Source organism: Cyrtonyx montezumae, unplaced genomic scaffold (genome assembly GCF_038088225.1).
Source record: "Cyrtonyx montezumae isolate F1298 unplaced genomic scaffold, pur_monq_1.0 scaffold_12, whole genome shotgun sequence".
NCBI lineage: Eukaryota > Metazoa > Chordata > Aves > Galliformes > Odontophoridae > Cyrtonyx > Cyrtonyx montezumae.
Genome location: NW_027071848.1, coordinates 22,054,631 through 22,075,309, shown reverse-complemented (window position 1 = coordinate 22,075,309; position 20,679 = coordinate 22,054,631). Strand labels below are relative to the sequence as shown.

Here is a 20,679-nt window from a genome sequence, read left to right as displayed (position 1 = left end):
GTGCAGGCGCAGGGTTGGCGGAGCGGGTGGTAGGGCTTCTCCTCGCTTTGCCTTGTTGCAGCTCCGTTCCCCTGCGCTGCTGAGTTCCGCTTCGGAGCGCTCGGCCGCACTCAGCCCCTGCGGTCGCCGGAGCACAGCGGGCGGCGCGGCCATGGCGGCTGGCAGCGCTCTGCGGGCGGGCTTCAGAGCCGCGTGTTGAGGGGAGCGGCCCCTGCGGCCGTCCTCGTGCCGCTGCTTCGGCCTCCTCTCCTGCCCTGCTCTGCCCGCGTCCTCGCGCAGCGCTGCGAGCGGCCCGGGGCCGCGCAGAGGCCGAGTGTGGGTTGTGACAGAGCAGTGGGCAGCGCCCGGCGCGCTGCCTTTGTCTGCCTCCGGAAGCACTGAGGAACCGGCAGCATCCCAGGCCGCCCGTCTTAAGCTGCTTTTTTTAAAGAAAAAACGTTTTATTTTTTTAACTTACATATCCCTCTGCATAAGGAGTCTCGTTGAAGGCTTTGGTCTAGATTTTTTTTTTTTTGTACTTTATTTTCTGCGGTTGTTTTTTTCCTCTGTTCAAATATCTGCACTATCTGAATTAATAAAGATGGATAAGAAATCATTTGAAACCGTGCTGGATGAAATTAGAAAGGTAACTTTTCGTTTTGCTTGTTAATTTAACCATCTGATGGTAAAATATTCCTCTCAAGGAGCATTCCGTGTTAATTCTGTAATCATCATTTGAAGTTTAAATAAAGACTAAATTGTACATCAGCTTGGAAAAGGATAATTCAGCATTGCAGGTGCATCCTAGTCATTGTGTATAGCAGCATGAAGCAGCTGTGCTGTGCTAGCTCTGTTGTAGGTAGTTTTATCAGAAAACTGGAGCAATGTTCGTGCTGTTAATGTAGAACTAACAAGATGTGCTTGGAGAATGCTCCTTTGCAATACATTTATAACAGCTTTTGAAGGGTAATAAAAGCCAAAATAACCTGGCAGCGCGTAGGTGGGAATGAGGGAATACTGGATTTGATCAGCTGAAGAAGTGAGTTTATAACATGAATTTTATATACCACTTTTTGTAGGAATATTTAGGAGATAGAACATACAAACACACTAGAGCTAGTTTGTAAGCTGCATTCTGCTTGCTATATTCTAATCCGCATCTCCACCTGTTCAGCAGCATCTTCTTCCACACTGGTCCATGTTCTGAACTCTGGTGATGTGTCTCCTGTTAAATATATTCTGAGCAAAATGCTTACTTGGTATGGAAAGCAGAGGTACAGACCTGCCCTTGTCCCTAGGAGACACTCATGTTTCCTTCTGTGTAGAGCTCTGCTTTTGAGAGAGAAGCTGGAGGTAGATGGCTGGGGCTGTTCCTAACTGTTGGAAGTGGAAAAGGAGACAGGAGAAAAAAAAAAAAGGGAGAATCCTTTAGGATCTCTGAGCAATGAATGGAAGTGTGGATCCTGCCTTATTTGGGAAATTTAAGCCTGAGTAACTAGTTGGGAGGTTAAGCAGAGCTGAGGAAACATCACAGAGCTGGTGTGTGTCCTGCTAAAGCTGCTGTGTGTAGAAGGGAAGGGTATGCATGAGGTGTTGTCCTTATGAGGGGCTGTCTAAAAGGGATCATTTGCTCAGTGCATTTTGGTACTAGAGAGTGCAGCTCCTGCTTGAGATGCAGCAGTGGCCAAGGTTAGAGTTATTCTTTTGAGGGATACTGGTGTGCTTCTGCAAAAAAGCCCCAGTGGTGGGTCTTTGCTGGCACAGTGACACCTGTGGGCATTTTATCTAAGGTCACTCTCATAAATTTCTCTATGTAAAGCGAATTGGATAATGGGCATATATGTATGTAAACACATGCTGTGTAACCAGCTAAAGATGTGACACTAATTTCAGGAATTAGATTTGCCTCTTAACCTAAAAATTGCTATGGGAAATATGAGGATAATATCAGGGAACAGCTTGCACATGAAGGACTTTTTCTGAGAATTGATGGCGGAAAGGAGCAGTGTCTCAGTTACATCTGCATTGCAGTCCATCAGAATCCACTCTGTGATTACTAAATACTACAGACAAAAGGGTTTTTGACATGTGATGTCATGTGTTTGTATTTCCTGATGCTATCTGCCTGTATTCCTGTAAGCTGGATTTACTGTTCATCTAAGGATCGGTGCTGTGCTGTCTTAATTCTAACTGTGCTGCTTCAGTGTGACCTTCTGCTGTATCTTTGTTGCTTTGTTTAAACATCATGTGGAAGAACCTTCTTAATGACATGACTCACAAGTCAGTTGTGTTATACCTTCCATTTTCACCCCTACAATTAGCAGGAACAAATTAAACATCTTAATGTGCAGCTTTAGTGCCATCTTTCCCCATACATATTTATGATAATTATAAAAATAAAATATACAACATGAAACAGTCATGCTTTTTATTTGTTTTCTTATTATTAAGTTATGAATTGTCAGTTTATTTGACATTTATTTTGATAAAGAAATTGCTGTATGACTTGCTAGTGTTGTGTGTTTATAAGGGAAATAAAAAAAAAAAAATGAAGAGAGAAGTGCATTTCCCCTCTGACTTCTTCAGTATTTCTGATAGTCTCAGCCCCATAAAGAGGTAGGGGAACTGGAACAGTGTGCAAGTGAGTTCTGTGTACCTCTGCTCCTGCAGTCAGACTGCAAGTGACAAAGACCTTCACTTCTGTCTGTGTGGAAGGACAAGGAAAAAAAAAGAGAAAGACTGGGGACAGGTTCTGGGGCTATGATAGGACAACAAAATCCCTTGGAGTAAAGTTTTACTGAGTGCTTCATTCTGTCTGTTGCAGTCTTGTTTCCCACTCTACATAAATTCACTGAAGAAAGATACTTGGCTCATTCTTTTATAGGAAGTATATAGGAGAATGTATGAATAACAATCTGTATTGTCTTTAACATAACGCTGATGTAAACCTTAGTGGCAAAAATAAGAATGGATGTTATGTTCCTTTCAACACTGCTTTAAACCAGAACAACTTGAAATTAAATAAACAAGCAAACAAACAAAAGTAATTTTTAAACAGAAAATTTCTGTGACCTCTCTCTCCTTTTCACTGTTCCATTATTTAACAAGAATGCAGTCACTTAGAAGTATTGCGCTCAGTAGTGCAAATGTCATTTTTCAAGGTCAGATGTATTTTTTATATTAATAGGTTTGTCTAACGCAACTGTGCTGTGATTATCATTTTAGGGGGCTACTTACGTGTCTTTTTTCTTTTTATGTATCTTCTAGGCTGTACTGACTGAGTACAAATTAAAAGCTATTGAGTACGTTCATGGATACTTCTCTAGTGAACAGGTAAAGTCAACTTGGTTACAGATTCAGTGGGAGCTGATGGTTTTCTGTATTCAGTAATATGGAATGTTTCTCCAGTCATACTGAGGCTGAAGAGATTTACTTCCTCATTACTATGTCAACATCACTCTGTTAAAAATAGTTCTAAATTCATTTATATTCTCAAAAACATTACATTTTAGCTCCTCTTGCATGAGGAAAATTGGGGAAAATAATCATGGAATTTGGAATTATTTTCCATAGCATAGATTTTCTAAACTTCTAAGTATGTAACTGCTACCTTCCAAGGGATGGAACACCTCCCCTACAGGAACAGGCTGAGATAGCTGGGACCGTGCAGCCTGGAGAAGAGAATGCTGCAGGGAGACCTGAGAGTGGCCTTTCAGTATCTTAAGGGGGTCTGTAAGAAGGGTATGCTGTGACAGGACAAGGGGAAACAGTTTCAGACTAAAAGAGAAGAGATTGGACTGGATACAAGGAAGAAGTTTATTTTAAAATAAAGGTGGTGAGGCACTGGCAGGAGTTGCCCAGAGATGTGGTAGATGCCCTGTCCCTGGAGACATTCAAGATCAGGCTGGACATAGCTCTGAGCACCTGATCTACCTGTGGATGTTCCTGTTCATTGCAGGGGAGTTGGACCAGATGACCTTTCAAGGTCCTTTCCAACTCAAAGGATTCTATGATTTTTGGTCGTGTTTGCACTTTTTTATTTGCTTTTCTGCTTCCTGTGTATGTTAGATGAATGTATCGTTTGAGATGGTGAATGTTAGGAAGCTTTTTCAGAGGTTATTACTTTTTGATTTTATTCTCATACTATGGGAATTGTGCGTATATAAAAATACATAGAGAGGAATATATGTCTGTTTTAAATGCTTTCGTAGAATGTCTTCCCTCACAACATAAGATTAGTTAGGATCCTGTTTGGATATAAAAAGAGCATTAGATACTGATAGGCACTGAGGTGATCAAACATCACAGGCAGACTTGTATATTTAGCTGCATAACGCCGTACTCTGTGGATGGAAAGAATGAATTGATGCTTTTAGCACCATTTTTGAAGATAGACAAAAGATGAATTGGTGGTCTTTCTGTTTCAGGTTGTTGAGTTACTGAGATACTTTTCCTGGGCTGAACCACAGCTCAAGGCAATAAAAGCCTTGCAACATGTAAGTTCTTGTGTAATAATCTTGAAGAATACGTTCTCTCTTTTAATCTCATTTTCAATTTGTGGGGTGTACTTTTGTAGCTACCCTTTAATTGTCTGTGTATCCTCTTCATCTCTCTTTCAATGATCTCATAATTTGAATGCACATAGAATCTCCATCTCAGCAAGAGGGAAAAAATATTAAACATCTACAGGAGTACTCGATACATTGCTGTTATTAAGTTCTCAATTTAAAATAATCGTGTTGCATTATTTTATATATGCTTTTTTTCTTTCTTGCTTGCTTGTCAGAAAATAGTGGCAGTCCCGGCATCTAAAATGGTTAATATTCTCAACTGTTTCACATTCAGTAAGGATAAACTTATCGCCCTTGAAATCTTAGCTTCGTAAGTATCTCTTGTGTTGTATGTCCTTAAGATGTATTTACTGTTTGTACTAATGTTTGAGTATGTAAAACTTACTGAATTTCTAGTAGGAAGAAGTTAAGGTAAAGCCCATATCTGATATTGAATGGGACTTCTTTGCCAGTATTTTTAGAGCAGCCTTCAGATCCTCAAATGAAGAGGGCCTTAAGCTTATTCTTGTAAAGGGCTTCAGACCAGAGTGTTCTGAGCATTTACTTTTTTGCCTTTGAAAAGCTGTCTGAATATTCATTTTTTAAAGCTGTGCTAAGTAAATGCTTCACTCGAATTGACACGCATGATTTACAGATCTGATGTCTATAAAAGATGTGTAGATTTAATCTGTATGGAATGTTGTTTTTTTTACTGGTCACATCTGCTTCACAGGATCTACCTTCTACAGTTGTGTGTATTGGAACTCTTCTGCCTGGTTTATGGCATTTTTTATATGAAGTGTTCTGTTTTGTTGTTTCCATTGAGTATGTCTGCCTTGCATATGAATGTTGAACATTTTGAGTGATATAAATTTATGATATAAACATCCATAAAACAACAAAGACTGATGATAAAGGCATGATCATACTTTTACAGTGAGGTGTGAGAAGCAGTACGAGTGCTTCTGATCTCTTGACCAAAGCAAAATAGGTAGCCCGAAGGAAGGTCAGTGGTATAACAGAACTAGCCCATTTTTCTTCTTGAAATGGACTTGGCGTTCATAGGCTCTTTTGTTGCTACACTTCAGCTGGTGTGATCATTCACATTTTAATACAGTCTTTCAGTTATTTTTCATGGCTTTATTCAACATTCTGCTGATTGCATCTATTCTCATGTTTCCCTCCTTTAATTAGTTTTCCTTTAAGTGGCTGAATTGTATTTCCAGTATCTTGGCAGGAATGCAGTACTTCACAGCAGTAAAGATGCTGTGGTCAGGGTTTTGAACAAGGCAAGTGGAGTCAGGCATTAATCCTCCTGTGCGTGCAGATTTTGTTTGGTGTGTCTAGCTTCATTTTTGAAAGAGGATCAAATGAAGAGAATGGTACTTTTTCGGGAGGTATCTGAGGAGTTTCTTTAGCATTTCAGAACACGAGTAGAATTGCCAGAAATTACCATTTTTTTTTCTCTTTTTTTCATAGAGTAAACAAGATATTCATCTGTTTACCTATCAGCCAGTAAGCAGCAGTGACACATTCAGTAGCTGGTGGTTTGCTGCTGTGCTGGGAATTGTGTGCTAGTGGCAATTAAAATTTTCTAATGAAATGCTGTGATTCAAAATCCACTTTGTCAGTGTAGTTGTTTTTACTGTAAAGTCTAGCCATCATTGTCCATTGTTCCATATTGATTTGATACTGTGTTTGACTAATAGGTATGAAGTCTACACTTAAACCTAAAGCTTTTGCTTTAGTAATAACAATAATGTTACAGCCTGAACTTTAAATGTTTTTATTAATGTACTTTTGGATATTGACTGAATAATCATTGATCGTTTTTCAGCAGTGCATTATTTCTGATAAGCACATGGAATGACAGTAATCATTTGTCAACATCTTTGTTTGTAGCAACATTGTTGATGCTCAGAATTACCGCCTTATTGAAGATCTGTTCAGAATTAATATGTCAGAGAAGAAAAGGTGCAGAAGAATTCTTGAGCAGGTAGTCAAGATACACAAGTTTCTTTTATTCTGTCAAATGTAGTATTATTTCTGTCTTTATGGTCATTGTGGGGTCAAGACTTCCCTTGAAGACTGCTGGGAACTGCTGGTAGAAAACAAGATGAAAGGAGCAGCTGAAGAAAGATAAGAATTATGTAATGTATGTGCAAGAAAAGGGAAGGTTTTGTCAGGCATTAGGATAATGTGAAGAAAGAGGTAGAGAAACATAAGCAGTACTTGATGAAACAGTCTGGGTTTGTTTTAGAGAACACCAAGTGCTTAACTATAAGTTCAGTACAAGCTAAGATGGGTTGAGCAGAGTTACTGAAAGCAAAGGGGACTTTGGCAGAAATTCACAAGGGCTGTTTGGCAAGAAGATCTGACAGATAGACACAAAGCTTTGAGTTGTTCCCCTTAGATCGATTTATGCAGCGTTATCGTCATCAAATATTAATGCGTTTCTTTAAAGCTTTGAATTTGATAGCAAATAATGACCTTTCTTGATTATTTTGCAGGCTTCAAAAACAGGTTGTAAGGCTCCTCATGCTATGATATCATCCTGTGGCATGATTCCTGGCAACCCTTATCCCAAGGGCAAACCAAGCCGTATAAATGGAATTTTTCCAGTAAGCATTTGCTTTTCATGGCATTCTTGATTTAGGATTCATTATAGTATAACCAAACTAGGACTCATGTAGATGTGAGGAAGAGTGGAGTTAAAAGCAGTGTTTTATATTATTCCACCCATTTAACTTCCACAGTGAACATACGTTATTTTTATTTGCATATTTCTCCTGTGTTACTTTGTGTAAAGATTACTGCAGAAATAAGATACTGTTCATGTAAGGAAAGCATTGTGAACTACAGCGATATTTGACAGAATTGGGAGAGGCATAAGGAACCTCACTGGTACATAAAATGGCTTAATATGCTCACTACAGTACTGCTGATAACCTTAGAATAGTTCTTGAACAGTCGTATTTAGTATTTCCTGTGAACACATTAAGGAATGGAAGTGTAAGTTACCATGTCCACGGATCAAAATTCAGAATTCTAATTATATCTCTCTACAAAAGCCCAGTTACATACCAAACTATAGGAATGCTCTTGTGTAGCATTTTGTTTTTCCTGAAAAACATATGTTGCTTTTAAAATATTCAGAAACTCAAATGTAGTTCAGGCATAAGGCAATATGCCAGAAATTCTATAGCAAGATTTACTTTAAAGTAATCTCTAATAGTTGATTTTCTTTTGTTTCAGGGAACCCCTATCAAAAAGGATACAGAAGAATGTACTAGTGAAGGAAAGGGAATAGCAGCCCGTATACTTGGCCCATCCAAACCAGTATGTCTGATAAATGGATTAAGTAAATGAAACTTTTAAGAAAAGAATCTAATCAACTGCAGGTTTAATACAGCTTTTATATGAAATGTTTTTGTTTCAAGAAGACTGTAGAGCAGCAATTTAACCAAAGCTGAGCTTTTATAATAAAGATAATGTATTCTAGATTTTTTTTCCTTCCAATCCATGATTACATTAAAATGTAAAGTTTTATTAGTGATGTTTGTTTCATTCTCTTGAGAAATAATGAAATACATGCAGTCAGGATGGATATTACAGAGAAATTTGTTATCATAAATATTTTCACTGTGGAGAACAGCAGCTTGTAGTTTTTCCTGAATGTTGGCTTTCTGACAAACATTAGGTAATGCTTTCACTATTCTTCCATTTTTATTTTTATTTTTATTTTTGTTATTGTTGTTTGTCTGTTTTTGTTTATGTAGGCTCCATCAACCTACAATCCACACAAGCCTGTTCCATACCCCATCCCACCATGTCGGCCACATGCAACTATCGCACCAAGTAAGGCTTCTGTGTGTTTTATCTTGATGCTATTGTTCCATCCATTTGCCTTTTAATTAATACGTCAAGTGTCAGTTTCTCTGACCATGATCATACTGAAATGGGCTTGTGCTCCCTAAGCATGTTCTGGATACTGATTTCTGTCATGAATGCAAAAAGGTGAATATATATTGACTTATTTTTCCAACATCCATGTTGTAAGAGAACTTCAGTGTCCTGTTCTGAGAACAGTATAGTTCATTTATAGGAGACACTGTGTATATTAGATAAGACTGGTGCTTTGTATCCATTTTAATGTTTTACCAAGGTTTGGACTTTGGCTTGACAAGTCTATTGACTTGTTGCTGTCATGTCAAACTTAAGATATGGTCAGGAGCAGTCCTACACTGGATTGAAATATATAGGAATTTGCTGAATAGCAAGGATCTCCTTCTCAGTTGACCTCAGTAAAAACACTTTGTTGTCTCCTCATCACAGTGGAATATCGTTTCCTAAAATAAAAGTTTAGACATGGAGATTTCAGTCTCAGAAGGGATGTAGCATTTACCCTTGCCAGATCTTACGTAGCTGGGCTCTGGTCTTTTTGTGCAGCAGCTGGAAACTTGTTCTAATTTTGCTGTTCTGCAAAGTGCTCTCATCTGCTAGCTTGCTTTTCACTGATTGCAGGGAGAGATTTTAAGGCATTTGGTGAGAAAGCATGATATATAATTTAGCATGGATATTAAAGGGTGAGTCACCTAACAAACATAGCATCTACACATCTCTTTATAAAGAATCTAGAAAAAGTGTGCACTGGTAGCTGGTAGTGTAGGTCTGATTAATTGTGTCCTAGAAGTGCTTTACTCTCCAAAAAGAGTACAGAAAACTTGCAAACTAGTTCAAATTTATATCCTATATGAAATAAATTGGGACACAAAGTTTGACCTGTGGCCATACGTAAATACTAGTGCACTTTAGAGTATGAAGTAGTTTCTGAGGCCTCAGGGCTTTGTTAAACTGCAACTTAGTTTTAAAAGAAACCTTTGTGATAAGGGAACTGATGATAAATACATATATATGTGAAATAATGTTTGATGGGATTGCAGTTGTTGACCTATAACTATTGAATTTGATTCAAGCGTTGTTTAGAAAGGTTGGAATTATGTTTTGTTTTCTGCTTCTTCTATGTTTTGGTGTAGCATCTGCTTCCTCTGAGATTGTTACTTTTCTGATTTTGTACCATGAGTTGTCCTGCAAGAAGAACCACAAGAAAGAATGAAATGAGAAAGGATTTTTATATGTCAAATTACTGCTTTTTGAGTATTTTTTAAGTGGTGCCTTTTCCCATGAAGAGTAAGTTTGTATATTCTCAAAAAACAGTCATTCAGGACTGTTGTAGATTGTATGTATATTCCTGTGCTTTAAATTCTGATGCTCTTCATCAGAAATGTGTACCACAGGTACACGAATAGCAGTTCGGGTTGCTCTAACCCAACAGCAGTTCTAAAGGATAAAGAAGGGAAAAAGATAGTTTTGTCACTTTCAGTACAGTAAATATTTTATATAAAAATCATCTGCTGTCCCACTTTAATCTCTTTACATTTAAAGAGACATTGAAGAATAGATTAAGAATGTGATATGCACAGAGATGGGACATAATTATCTAAATTTTCTCACTAGCAGTGGAGGGCTGGTTATGATCATCGATATGTTTGGCTCTTTTGTTTGTTAAGGCTTTTATTGTTTAAGGAGGAGTTGTAACAGCTTTTAAGTTAGGAGTAGGACAAATGATGCTGCAGACACTGATTTTTTTCTTCCCATTAAGTTCTTCAAGTGACATGGAAATGAAAGCAGTTGAAACCTGTCTTTTCCAAGCTGTTTCAAGGTGAAAAAATCAAAATTCAGTTTTCACTACCTTCTGCTGTAAAAGCAATTAGAGATCTACTCTTCCTAAAATTTGGATCATAATGTGTGTCACTGAGGCAGATAATGCCAAAAACATGAATGGTTAACAGCTTTGACTTTTTAGTGAAGAGATGTCTTAAAATCTTGAAAATATTCTTTTCAAGGGAAGACACTGGGTCATTCAGATATGGATTCTTCTGACAACTAAGATGTATACTGCATTTCTTCTTTTAGGTGCTTACAACAATGCTGGCTTAGTTCCAATGGCTAATGTCATAGCTCCAGGCTTACCAGCTTCTTCAACATACACTACTAATCAAGGGGTACCAGGTAAAGCGCATATAGGTTTAAAAGTGTTGAAGGTAGTTTCTCCTCCTTCCTTGTTGTGACTGGATTATTCATTGCTGGAGTTTTGTTTGCTTTCAAGTAATCAGCTGTTGTTCTCTGTTTAGAAAATGAAGACCTTTCCAGCCAGGCAAAACCTTCCCAAAATCAAGGTAAATTCAGATCCGCAGGGGGTTTATGGTGTTGACTGTAACTCTGTTAATTGTTCAGAAAATGTAAATCACGTATTTGTTTAGTATGATTTTCATAAGCATCTAAGTATTTAATTGCTGTTGAAAGATAATCCCTTGAGAGTGAATAAAAATTCATTACAGGCGTTTGGCACCTAGAGTTGTTGGAACATTAAAATCTGGCCCTTTGTGCTAGCTATTAGAGTTTTGTTATCTTGAGCACCTATATATATTTTTGAGAATTCATATAAAAAGCTACAAAAATGCTTTGTAGTATAGTGTACTGAAACACTTCATTAATATTTTTTGTAGTTGTTGAAAGCTTGGACATCTATTTGAAAATCCTTTCACGTTTTAATTTCATCTATTAGTTCCAATGGGAGGCTAGGAATACAAAATAGACATATTCTTTGTTCCTAGTTTGTTGAAATCCATATGTAGAATATCTTAACTGTTTAATTCAGGTATGTCTACCTGCAGTTTTGTCTTGTGTTTTAAATTTAAGTTATTTTTGCAACAGAGAGTTGTGCATGTTTTTTTTGGTCTGTATATGTGTGGTACTTGGTGTACTGAGGTTTGGTAATGGAAGTGGTAGTAATATAAATAATAATAATAAATCCCATGATGATCTGCCAGTGCACAAGCTTTGATAGTAGTTTATTAGCTTTGACAAATATAAACTGAGTATCTATTATATATTGAGTCTGGCATATTAAGAAATACTCAAACAGATAACAAGATTGTGATAATTTTAGCTCTTGTAAAAACTTCAGAAGAAAAAAAGAACATTTTGTTTTTTCTTCTCTATGCTCAGGGATGGTGAAACAGAAAGGTTGCTATTTCAAAGAATCCCTTTATACATATGTACCTTTTAAGTGTGCATGTATTTACAGGGTAGTTTATAGAGGTAAATCAATATTCTGGAAATAGTAAAATAGTCTCTTAGGAGGAGAAATTCAGTAACAGCTCTGAGTCCTGTTTCAGCTGTGTTTCTCTGGTGATTATATTTGCTGGATTAAAAACCCTGATCCTTAGGAGAGTATTCAGCTTGGAAATAGGACGGAGAAAGACAGAATCTAGAGCAGAGCAGACTGAGTTTAGGTTTTTGGAGAAGGCCATATAAAAGGAAATGGCTTGTTAGCCACCTTTTTCACTTTAGTGTTTCAAGATGCATAAAACAGGAGTCTATCACATGAAGTTATGTCCAAGATTTTAAACATTCAATTTTTTGTTTAGTGTATTATTGGAATTTGGATGAGAGAGAAATCCTATTTAGTTTCGGCCTATGGGAGATGATTTTGGCTGATTGCATCAGTGATTTGCTAACAGTTGAACTGACAATTTTTAAAGTAAATTAAAATTACAAGAGTTGTTTTGAGAAGAATGATTAATTACATTCATATTCCACAAGGTACTAGATGTAGAGATACCAAGGCTCTTGATGTGCCAGCCTTCATAAAATGCAGCTTCTGCCCCAAACCCCAACAGTATGCCTCCTTGTTTTCTTCCAGCTTGACTTATGTCTCTTGGACTTGCTTTGTAGGGTTTATACAAATCAATATTCCTAGTGTCAGGTGCTTGGGTCATTTATAGATGCCTGACTTCCACCGTCTAGAAATATTTGTTGATAAGGTCAACTGACATTGTTAGTTTAATACTGTAGTGTGATACATTAATTTAAAAGTGTACCTTCTTAGAATCAAAGTATGAAGGAAACACAGTGAAGAGAATGACCTGATTTTGAAAGAAAGAAAAATACCAGCACCTGAAATCAGCATTCTTCAGATGTTGACTTAACTTCTCTGAAATCATGATACATTGAATTAACTGATTCTGAAGGAAATTCTGACCTTCAGTGAGAGTGAATGCAGAGGAGCCCAGGTGATCCAATGCCAGTAGATACAGGTGTTTACTTGTATCACGTAACTATTCTTACAGAGCATACTTGAATATCTAAACTGTCTTGCATGAGATTTTGAAGAGATGGTAGATGTCTCAAAGTGTTTTGAAGAACAGTAGTAGCCTACATAATGTACAACTTGTGTGATGTGTTTGTACGTTCCTTTTGGTTTTGTTTTTGTAGTTTCCGGTGTGGATTGTTTATATACAGACATTGTATGTTAGCTATTGCCTGTGTTTCATTTTTTGAAATGCTGTATAAAATGTGTTTGTGTTGATTTCTAACATTTCTGACAGTTTCAAGTATTCTTACCAGTTTTGTTTCTTTCCAGCTTTTTCTGCACAAACGAATCAGCTCTTTACTCCTCATGGTTCTAATCCTTCAACACCTGCTGCTACTCCAGTCCCTACCCCATCACCTGTCAAGGCAATAAGCCATCAATTAGCACCTGCAACTCCACTCATCTCTGGGATGAACATGTCTACCCCTGTCCTTCCTGTTTTCCCAGGACAGGTCTCCTCCTCCATCCACACATCTCAGCCATCCACCTCAACCCCTACGGTCATCAAATCCCTTTCATTACCTGGTGTTCCTGTCACATCTGTACACAATGCAACCTCTACTCCCATCCCTGCAGTTTTCTCTGGGCTGGCTTCTATACCCTCTGCTACGCCAGCTCTGCAAGGGTCTTCCACACCGTGTGCTACACCTGCACCTAGTGAAGCTTTTGCATCTGCTACTACACCATTTGCTGGTCTCCCTTTTTCTGCAGCCTCTTCTGTTGCTTCAGCTAGTAATCCCACTCCATTGTCATCAGTTTTTGCTGGACTCCCTTTGTCCTTGCCACCCAATATCCAAGGGATTTCTAGTCCTGTTCCCTCAACAATTGCTAATTCTCCTGCCACCACCATTCCTGGTTCACTTAGCTTGCCTAACCCTATTTTGTCTGTCTTAAAGGGATTTCTGACATCAAATGACGCTTCATTAATCAATTCATCTGCTTTACCTTCTGCTATGACAAGTGAACTTGCTTCTTTATCTGCTCTTGCTAATCAAAGCTCTGACCCTCCCACCTCCTCTGTCAACAAATGTTACACTCCATCAGCCACCCCCACCTCACAGCGTTCCTCCACACCTGGGCTGGCCATTTTTCCAGGTCTTCCATCCCCATCTGTGACCAACTCTAGTTCCACTCCTCCAACATTGCCTGCACAGTCACCTTTAACCACTTCACCATCAGTTATGTCAGTCAACTGTGGCTCATCAGCCTCCCTCTTGCATGTCACAAGTCCTACTAATCCTGACCAGCAACTCTCATCAACCCCAGTTGCCACGAGTATCCCACAAGTTCTGATCAAAACAGAACCCATGAGTCCTACCCTCTCAGCCTTCAAAGGTCCTTCTCACTCAGCTGGCCCTGCTCATGGCACTATAGGGCTCTCAGCGCTCGGGCGTGCGTACACCTCAGCAGCATCAGTGCCCGTCAGTTTACCCAGTCCCCTGAATCCAGCACTGTCGGCTCTCTCCTCTTTGAGTGCTCCTCTAAACAGCTCCAGTTCTCTGGCTTCCATTTCCCTCACCCCACATGGCTCCACTGCTCCCATTGCCCCTGTATTTAATGGACTTCCTCCTTTCACATCTCTAACCAGTAACTTTGCTTTTACTGGTAATCCAGCACTTACACCACCCGTCACTCTCCCAGGGTCTTTGTTAGCTACTCCAGCTACTACTGCTTCAGCTTTGTCTGCCCCTCATGTGAACTCCACAGCCGCCGTACTCTCAGGACTCGCCGCCTCAGCAACAGTCTCTGCTCCACCCTTCTCGCTTAACTTGTCCAGTGCTGTCCCTTCCCTTTTTTCTGTTGCCCAGGGACCTCTGGGATCATCAAACCCATCCTTCCCTGGTTTTCCTGTCTCTAACACACCCTCTGTCACTCCTGCTCTCCCTTCTTTCCCTGGCCTCCAGGCATCCTCTGCAGTAGCAGCAGTTGCACCGTTGCCGGCAGCTGCCACAGCCCCATCTCCGGCTCCGGTCCTGCCAGGGTTTGCCTCGGCCTTTAGCTCAAACTTCAACTCTGCACTTGTTGCACAGGCTGGGTATGTTTTTGTTTCTGAAGGAGTTCAGTACCGTTTCTTTTTCACTTCAGCAAAACACTGATTTTACTTTGTGTGTAGACCTTATTTTCAGTCCTAGTTAGTAATTATGGTTAGTTTGTAAACTTAGTTGACTAGTGATTGCCACCTGTCTTTAGAAACTAAGTGGTATTTACTAAATAGGTTCTCCTCAGTAGTCCTTACCACAGGCTAATTCAGTGAGGGAGATGCTGAGTGATCTCATTTCCCAGATAGGAATGCTTGGCACCTCCTGGCTTTTGCATAAATGGATTTCACGCTGGCATCCATTGACACATCCAGATAACAGCAGAAAATGTTCTAGATGTGCCTATGTTTTAAGGAGATATTAAGCATTAACTTTGTCTAACATAAGCATTAACTTTGTCTAGCATTAACTTAAAGTTTTTGTGTGTGAAGAGTAGGCACAACCAAGGTGTAAAAATTTCTGAGTCCTCTCTTAGGAACATTGTCTTCCAATGGTCTTGGTTTGTGTGTGCATGAATAATTTCTACACAGAGACTGAACTTCTGTTGTCAAATTCTAGCCTTTGTGAAGTCTAGAAAAAGAGATGCTTTTCTCATTTTTATAGATACAAATTTACATAGAGCGAAAGATAAATTAAATTTTGATACCATTTTTCCTAATAACAGCCACATCTCAATTTCTTTCAGCTTGACTTCTGGACTGCAGGCACCAGGAAATGCAGTTTTTCCTGGTCTTTTATCTCTCCCTGGTATCCCTGGCTTTCCCCAAAGTGCCGCACAGTCTTCCTTACAGGAACTGCAGCATAGTGCGGCTGCACAGTCAGCACTGCTCCAGGTAAGGGGGCCATGTGCTGATTTTGTTCTGCTTCCAGTAACTACATGAATCTGTACTTGGGTGTTGACTTCTTGGGATTATTTTAAATAAGTAAACCAGACACCTGCTTGAGAACTGATTAGAAGGGTAATGGTAAAGAACAACTCAGGTGAACTCCTTGCTGAAGGTGTGGAGAGATAATCGATGTACAGTGCTTCTGGAAGTCATGAATGTAATGAAACCCTTTTTGAAAACTGCAGAGTGAGGGGTGAAAGAAAAAAAGAAAAGACACGCACGTAAAATTTTTCTAAGATCTGTTTTAAACCTAATGAGCTGGTCATGTAGTTGCATATCCTGTGCTCAGTTCCAGTCTGACATTTTAGTACTTAAAGATTTTTATGGAAATTGAATTTTTTTTTATTCATGTGCCCCTCTGCATCCTCCAGCAAATGTTATTGACTTCGTTGCTGTGCCCTTGTACTGATAGTTCCCTATAATATAAGCTTGAGGTGGTCTTAGGTAATGAGTAGCTTCATCATCTCTCCTGTTTGTGAAACAGCTTGTTGCAGTCATCAACCTAGAGAGGTTAACTGAGGCTGTCATCACAGTTTGTAATGGATAATTTAGATGTTTAATTTGTCTTTTGTTAAAAAAGGACTTGTGTACAGATTAAGGATTCTGGCAGGACTTACGTTCTTCCACCCAAAATACTAGAGCAGGCAGTGAACTGTCTTGAGTTATTGATTTCTCTGTTCTGTGACAAATGAATTTTTGAGATGCAGCATATGTCTGATACTGTTTAATGTGCACAGCACTGTCAGATACATCTTAAATAGCAGGGGAAACGGGTCAAAACAAGCAAATTACTTAATCTCAGACATATTTTTGTAGCTCAGGAAATTATTCTGTGGAAGTCTACATACAGAGGTTGCTTTGGGGAAATGTTTTTCTTCTTTACAAGTTCCAGTTACTGAAATGGACACTTAGATATTCAAGCAATGTAGATGAAGAAGGCTCAAAGTCAGTGAAATGCTACAGCTCCTGATTAAGCTATGCATTCCAAATCAGCTGTGGCTTCCAATGCTGGAAAATAAATGCCAATAATGCTTCTTCATTTTCCCTGTTAATCCAGCTGCTTTCTCACTTTCTGGTATTTCGGAGCAATAATGGCACTGCAGTTTAACACATGCATATGGCAGCATTGCTCATCTTCATTCTTTGCATACTTCAAATGAAACTAAGTAATTGCTGTTTTGGCTTGAGTGGGATTGGTATTGTGGCTGAAATTTTGCTTGACTTAGGTTTTTGTTTGTTTTTATCTGTGCTGTTTCCTAACTTCTTCTCTTCCTTGAAGGCACATTCTGCTTCTGCTCTGGAGAACTATACAGCTCAGCCTGAAGGTTTTGCTAACTATCCATCAACACCAGGAACACCATTTTCATTGCAGACAAGTCTGCCCCAGAGTGGATGGCAATAAATACCAGACATTTTTAAAGACTGCAGTGGTTGCTTGACAGAGCCTGATCCTATTCACTTTGAAGGCTGACTCCACTTTAGTGAGAGTGCTCTGCTTGAGTGGGAGCATGGTCTGAACTGGGGAAGGAGGGGAAACTGTGAGGATAAAATGATTCCAGGCAATTGTGTCAGACTTCCAACTTAAGTTGTGATTGCATTTTATTGATTCAGGGTCTGATCCTGTGAGTTGCTGACCATCCCTGACTCTCCTTGTAGTTTATAAAATCCAAATGTTTGGTTTCTTACAGGATCAGGAACATTCAAACGGATGTTTGTGTAAATAGAGCAATTGGCTAACAGACCGAATGAGAACAAGTATACTTAATTGTGTGTATAAGCACCTAATCTTCTGTTACGTTTTGTATGGTATATGTGGTTAATATAGAATAAGACCTAGAGTGAAATTAGATAATAAAAGCTGTAGACGATCTTTAGATGCACCCCTCTGCGTGTGCATAGATCGAGATCAGTTTATGGTTCTTCAGATCTTCTACCTGTATGTCTGAGGATCTCCTGTTAGCACCAGTAGTAATGGTAAGGGGAGACTAGATCAGAGGGGCTTGGGAGTATTTTATGCTTTGAATTATTGTCATGGGCTTGCTGCTGAATTGCATACTCTGTCAGAATCAGAACAAGAAAACTAGGAATTTATATTTTATTTGGATAGAAGTGGACTGTGTCTTGCTGGAGTATGGTTTAGCTAGCTGGAAATATGTCTTTCCAAAGTCCATACAAAGCCTTTTAATTTGCATCTAAAGTAGTGTACTTTTCCCCTGCCCCCACACCTCTCTGTGAATGAAATAATTGTACTGCGGATAGGTTGCCTATCCGGCACTTTTGACTGCAGACTTTTGTGAATGTTTACAGACATGTGTCAAGTTCTTCTTTCCCTTATATTTGCAGCTCCACTGGTTTTATTTTGCTGGCTATAAACCACAACTTAATGGTGCTTATGAGTTATCCTGTGAATATAAGTGGGAGTAGAATTTGGACCATGGGATTTTTAGTATTTTTCCTTGGAAAACATATATAATTTTAAAGGCATATAGCTAAATTAACTGTATTGGTTAGGAAGAGTTATGATGCAGAATATAGAAAGGTCTTGCTTTGTTAGTGAAATTCAGTTGTGCACTCCTCTAATAATGTTAGTACCTGTGGCAACGTGTAACACATCATTGAATATCATTTATTTAAGGTAAACTCTCAATCATGTCAATAGAGATGAATGATATTCAATTCTGTGATTAAATTAAAAAACTAGAGGATACTATACTGTAGAAAAGCTCTGCAACTAGAGTTTTACTTTTTTAAAGATGAATTCTGCTGGAAGATGTTGCTAATGTATTTTCTTTCAAGATGTGAACAAACTTTTTTAGAACATTAATGGAAATTCCTGTACTGGTTTTTAACACTTTTTTTTTTTTTTTAATAAAAAGTTTACAGTCATGGCAAAAAAGGCTTTGCTGACTAATTACCTATTTGCTTAAAATTTAGATGAATGAACTTGTCATTACTAAGGCACTTCATAATGTTTGATCCTACTTATGCTGGTTTTTATGGTGTAGAATTATCTATAGAATTATAAAATAGATTTCCTAAAGAGTAAAACTACTCAATGAAGTGTCGTTTAGATAGAAAATGTAAATAGCATCCTAGATAGTTTGTCAGCACTGGAGTAGTCTTATATTTTTATAATGAAATTTACATATTACTTTGAAGTATGTTGCGCCTTCACATTCTTTATTTTGTGAAAGCAAAAATGATTCTTCACTTTGAACTTCTTTTAAAATTAATGCCTTGCTTCTTGACTCCAGAAATCTGTGGAAAAAAATATCAGCCATCTTTCAGTGCTACTTTTCTGAGCTGTTCTTTGTAGATTTGTTGGTCAGTTGGAGAAGGAGAAGATAAAAATATAGGTATCTCGCCAAGAAGTAATTGTCTTTCATCTTGCAGATGTGAATATACATATAGTTCAGAATCAGTAATCGTTTTGTAACCTTACTGAGGTGCTAAGTTTGATCTTTGGTTTGATCCCCAGTTTCCCAGCCAACCAACCAAGCAAATAAAAAGCTTAAGCTAACTTAATTTACCTCGTAGTCAAAATCAGGTGTCAAACATCAGCCATTATGTAACGTTTTATCAAAACATAAATAGTTCCTGTGTCAGTTTTTGAAAGCATGTATTGAGTGGTTGTGGATGATGTGTTTGTGGCATTTTCTGTTTGAACTTGAGACATCTCAAAGGTACCTAAGAGAACGTGAAGCTTTGTTTCTCCAAATTAAATCAGGTGAGAACTAGTGAATTTCCAGTGCTTGAAAAGTTTTTTCTCCTGAAATACTGTACTTCATAAATGGGGCCTGCCTACTGGGGAATGTCCTTTACCAAGAAAAGTCTTTCATGCGCAGCTGGTGTTGTGTCAGATAGAAGCTTGTCATCAGTGTCAGTAAAGTACACAAACTGGTTAAGAAGCATTAAATGTCAGCAGTTTCTAGAACGGGCTCTCTAGTTTTTTACTGAATCATATTGAGTAGGAAATTATAAATGGTACTTTCAGTGGTTAGGATTAAGGTAAGTTTCAATTCATTAAAAGTCTTCCCTGTTTTAAAATTGTTTTTTGTTAATTTTTCTCCTCAGGAATAAAGTCAGTGTTCTGCACTGCAGCTTGAACTGAACTCCTCTGACCCAACCATGGAATTTCTGAAGGGGGTGATTTGCCCTGAGCTCTTTCACATTTACTTGAACACCCTTGTTAAAGAGCCAGGGAAAAGTGCTCCTGAGGCAAATGATGCCAGATTGTACACTGAGATTGTCTTTGGAAAGGACTGTTGCTGTGTGACTCAAGTCTGGACTAATTACGGTTTGATTCTTCAGTTGCTGGTTACTGCTGTATTTCAGCTCTGCTGAGAGATTACAAAGTCAGGTGCAATGAAATGTTATTTGAAATAAAGTCTTTATTCACGACAACAAGGGAGAACCTGTTGGGACAATGTTTGCAAGTACAAGTTTCACTATTTCTTTCAAGTGCTTTAATTGCAGCTGTACTAAATATGAGAGAAATTGAGCAATTGTTTTGTCATCTTCCTCTGACTTGAAGTGATGTGAGCTTGACTGGGTCTGGAAGGAAACTCACCATGATATGAGTTTTCTTACTTTTGTGCCAATTGCCTCTTGTGGTTGAGACAGAGGGAACCTGTTTGATTCTTTTTCATAGTTACTCATGGTCTCTCAAAGTGTAGCCAATGGTGCCAACACCTTCCTGTCATCTCACCATCTTCTGCTACAGGGAGTCTGCTTTGCAGGGGGGTTGGATGTGATGGGCTCTAGAGGTCCCTTCCAACCCCTACAATTCTGTGGTTCTGCAATCCTCTGTTCTAGAAAGCTGATACCATTTTCACACAAAAGGGGAAGCAGCAATGTGGTGATGTTCCTACAAGTAGCAAGATGTTACTGGTAATCTCCTCCATAAGTTTTGTTCTCAGGGGGACGCATGAGAAACCCAAAGCTACTTGGAGGTGGGGGAACAGAATTCAGAGACAGGAAGGGAATAGGTTGAGAATTATTTAGAG

General features: G+C 38.7%; 1 protein-coding gene across 2 annotated transcripts; it reads left to right on the top strand.

Moving 5' to 3' along the window:
* Positions 1-542: 542 nt before the first annotated feature.
* PROSER1 (proline and serine rich 1) lies at positions 543-20,059 on the top strand. Of its 2 annotated transcripts, none has more exons than XM_065730273.1 (13): positions 543-625; positions 3,247-3,312; positions 4,407-4,475; positions 4,766-4,860; positions 6,432-6,525; positions 7,040-7,150; positions 7,785-7,868; positions 8,309-8,387; positions 10,506-10,601; positions 10,724-10,768; positions 13,018-14,782; positions 15,472-15,619; positions 19,748-20,059. In XM_065730273.1, the coding sequence occupies exons 1-13, from the start codon at positions 581-583 to the stop codon at positions 19,751-19,753; spliced, it is 2,703 nt and encodes a 900-aa protein (XP_065586345.1). In that variant the 5' UTR covers positions 543-580; the 3' UTR covers positions 19,754-20,059. The 2 variants fall into 2 exon arrangements, with proteins under 2 accessions (XP_065586345.1, XP_065586344.1); XM_065730272.1 differs by lacking the exon at positions 19,748-20,059 and adding an exon at positions 16,953-18,535.
* Positions 20,060-20,679: the final 620 nt, after the last annotated feature.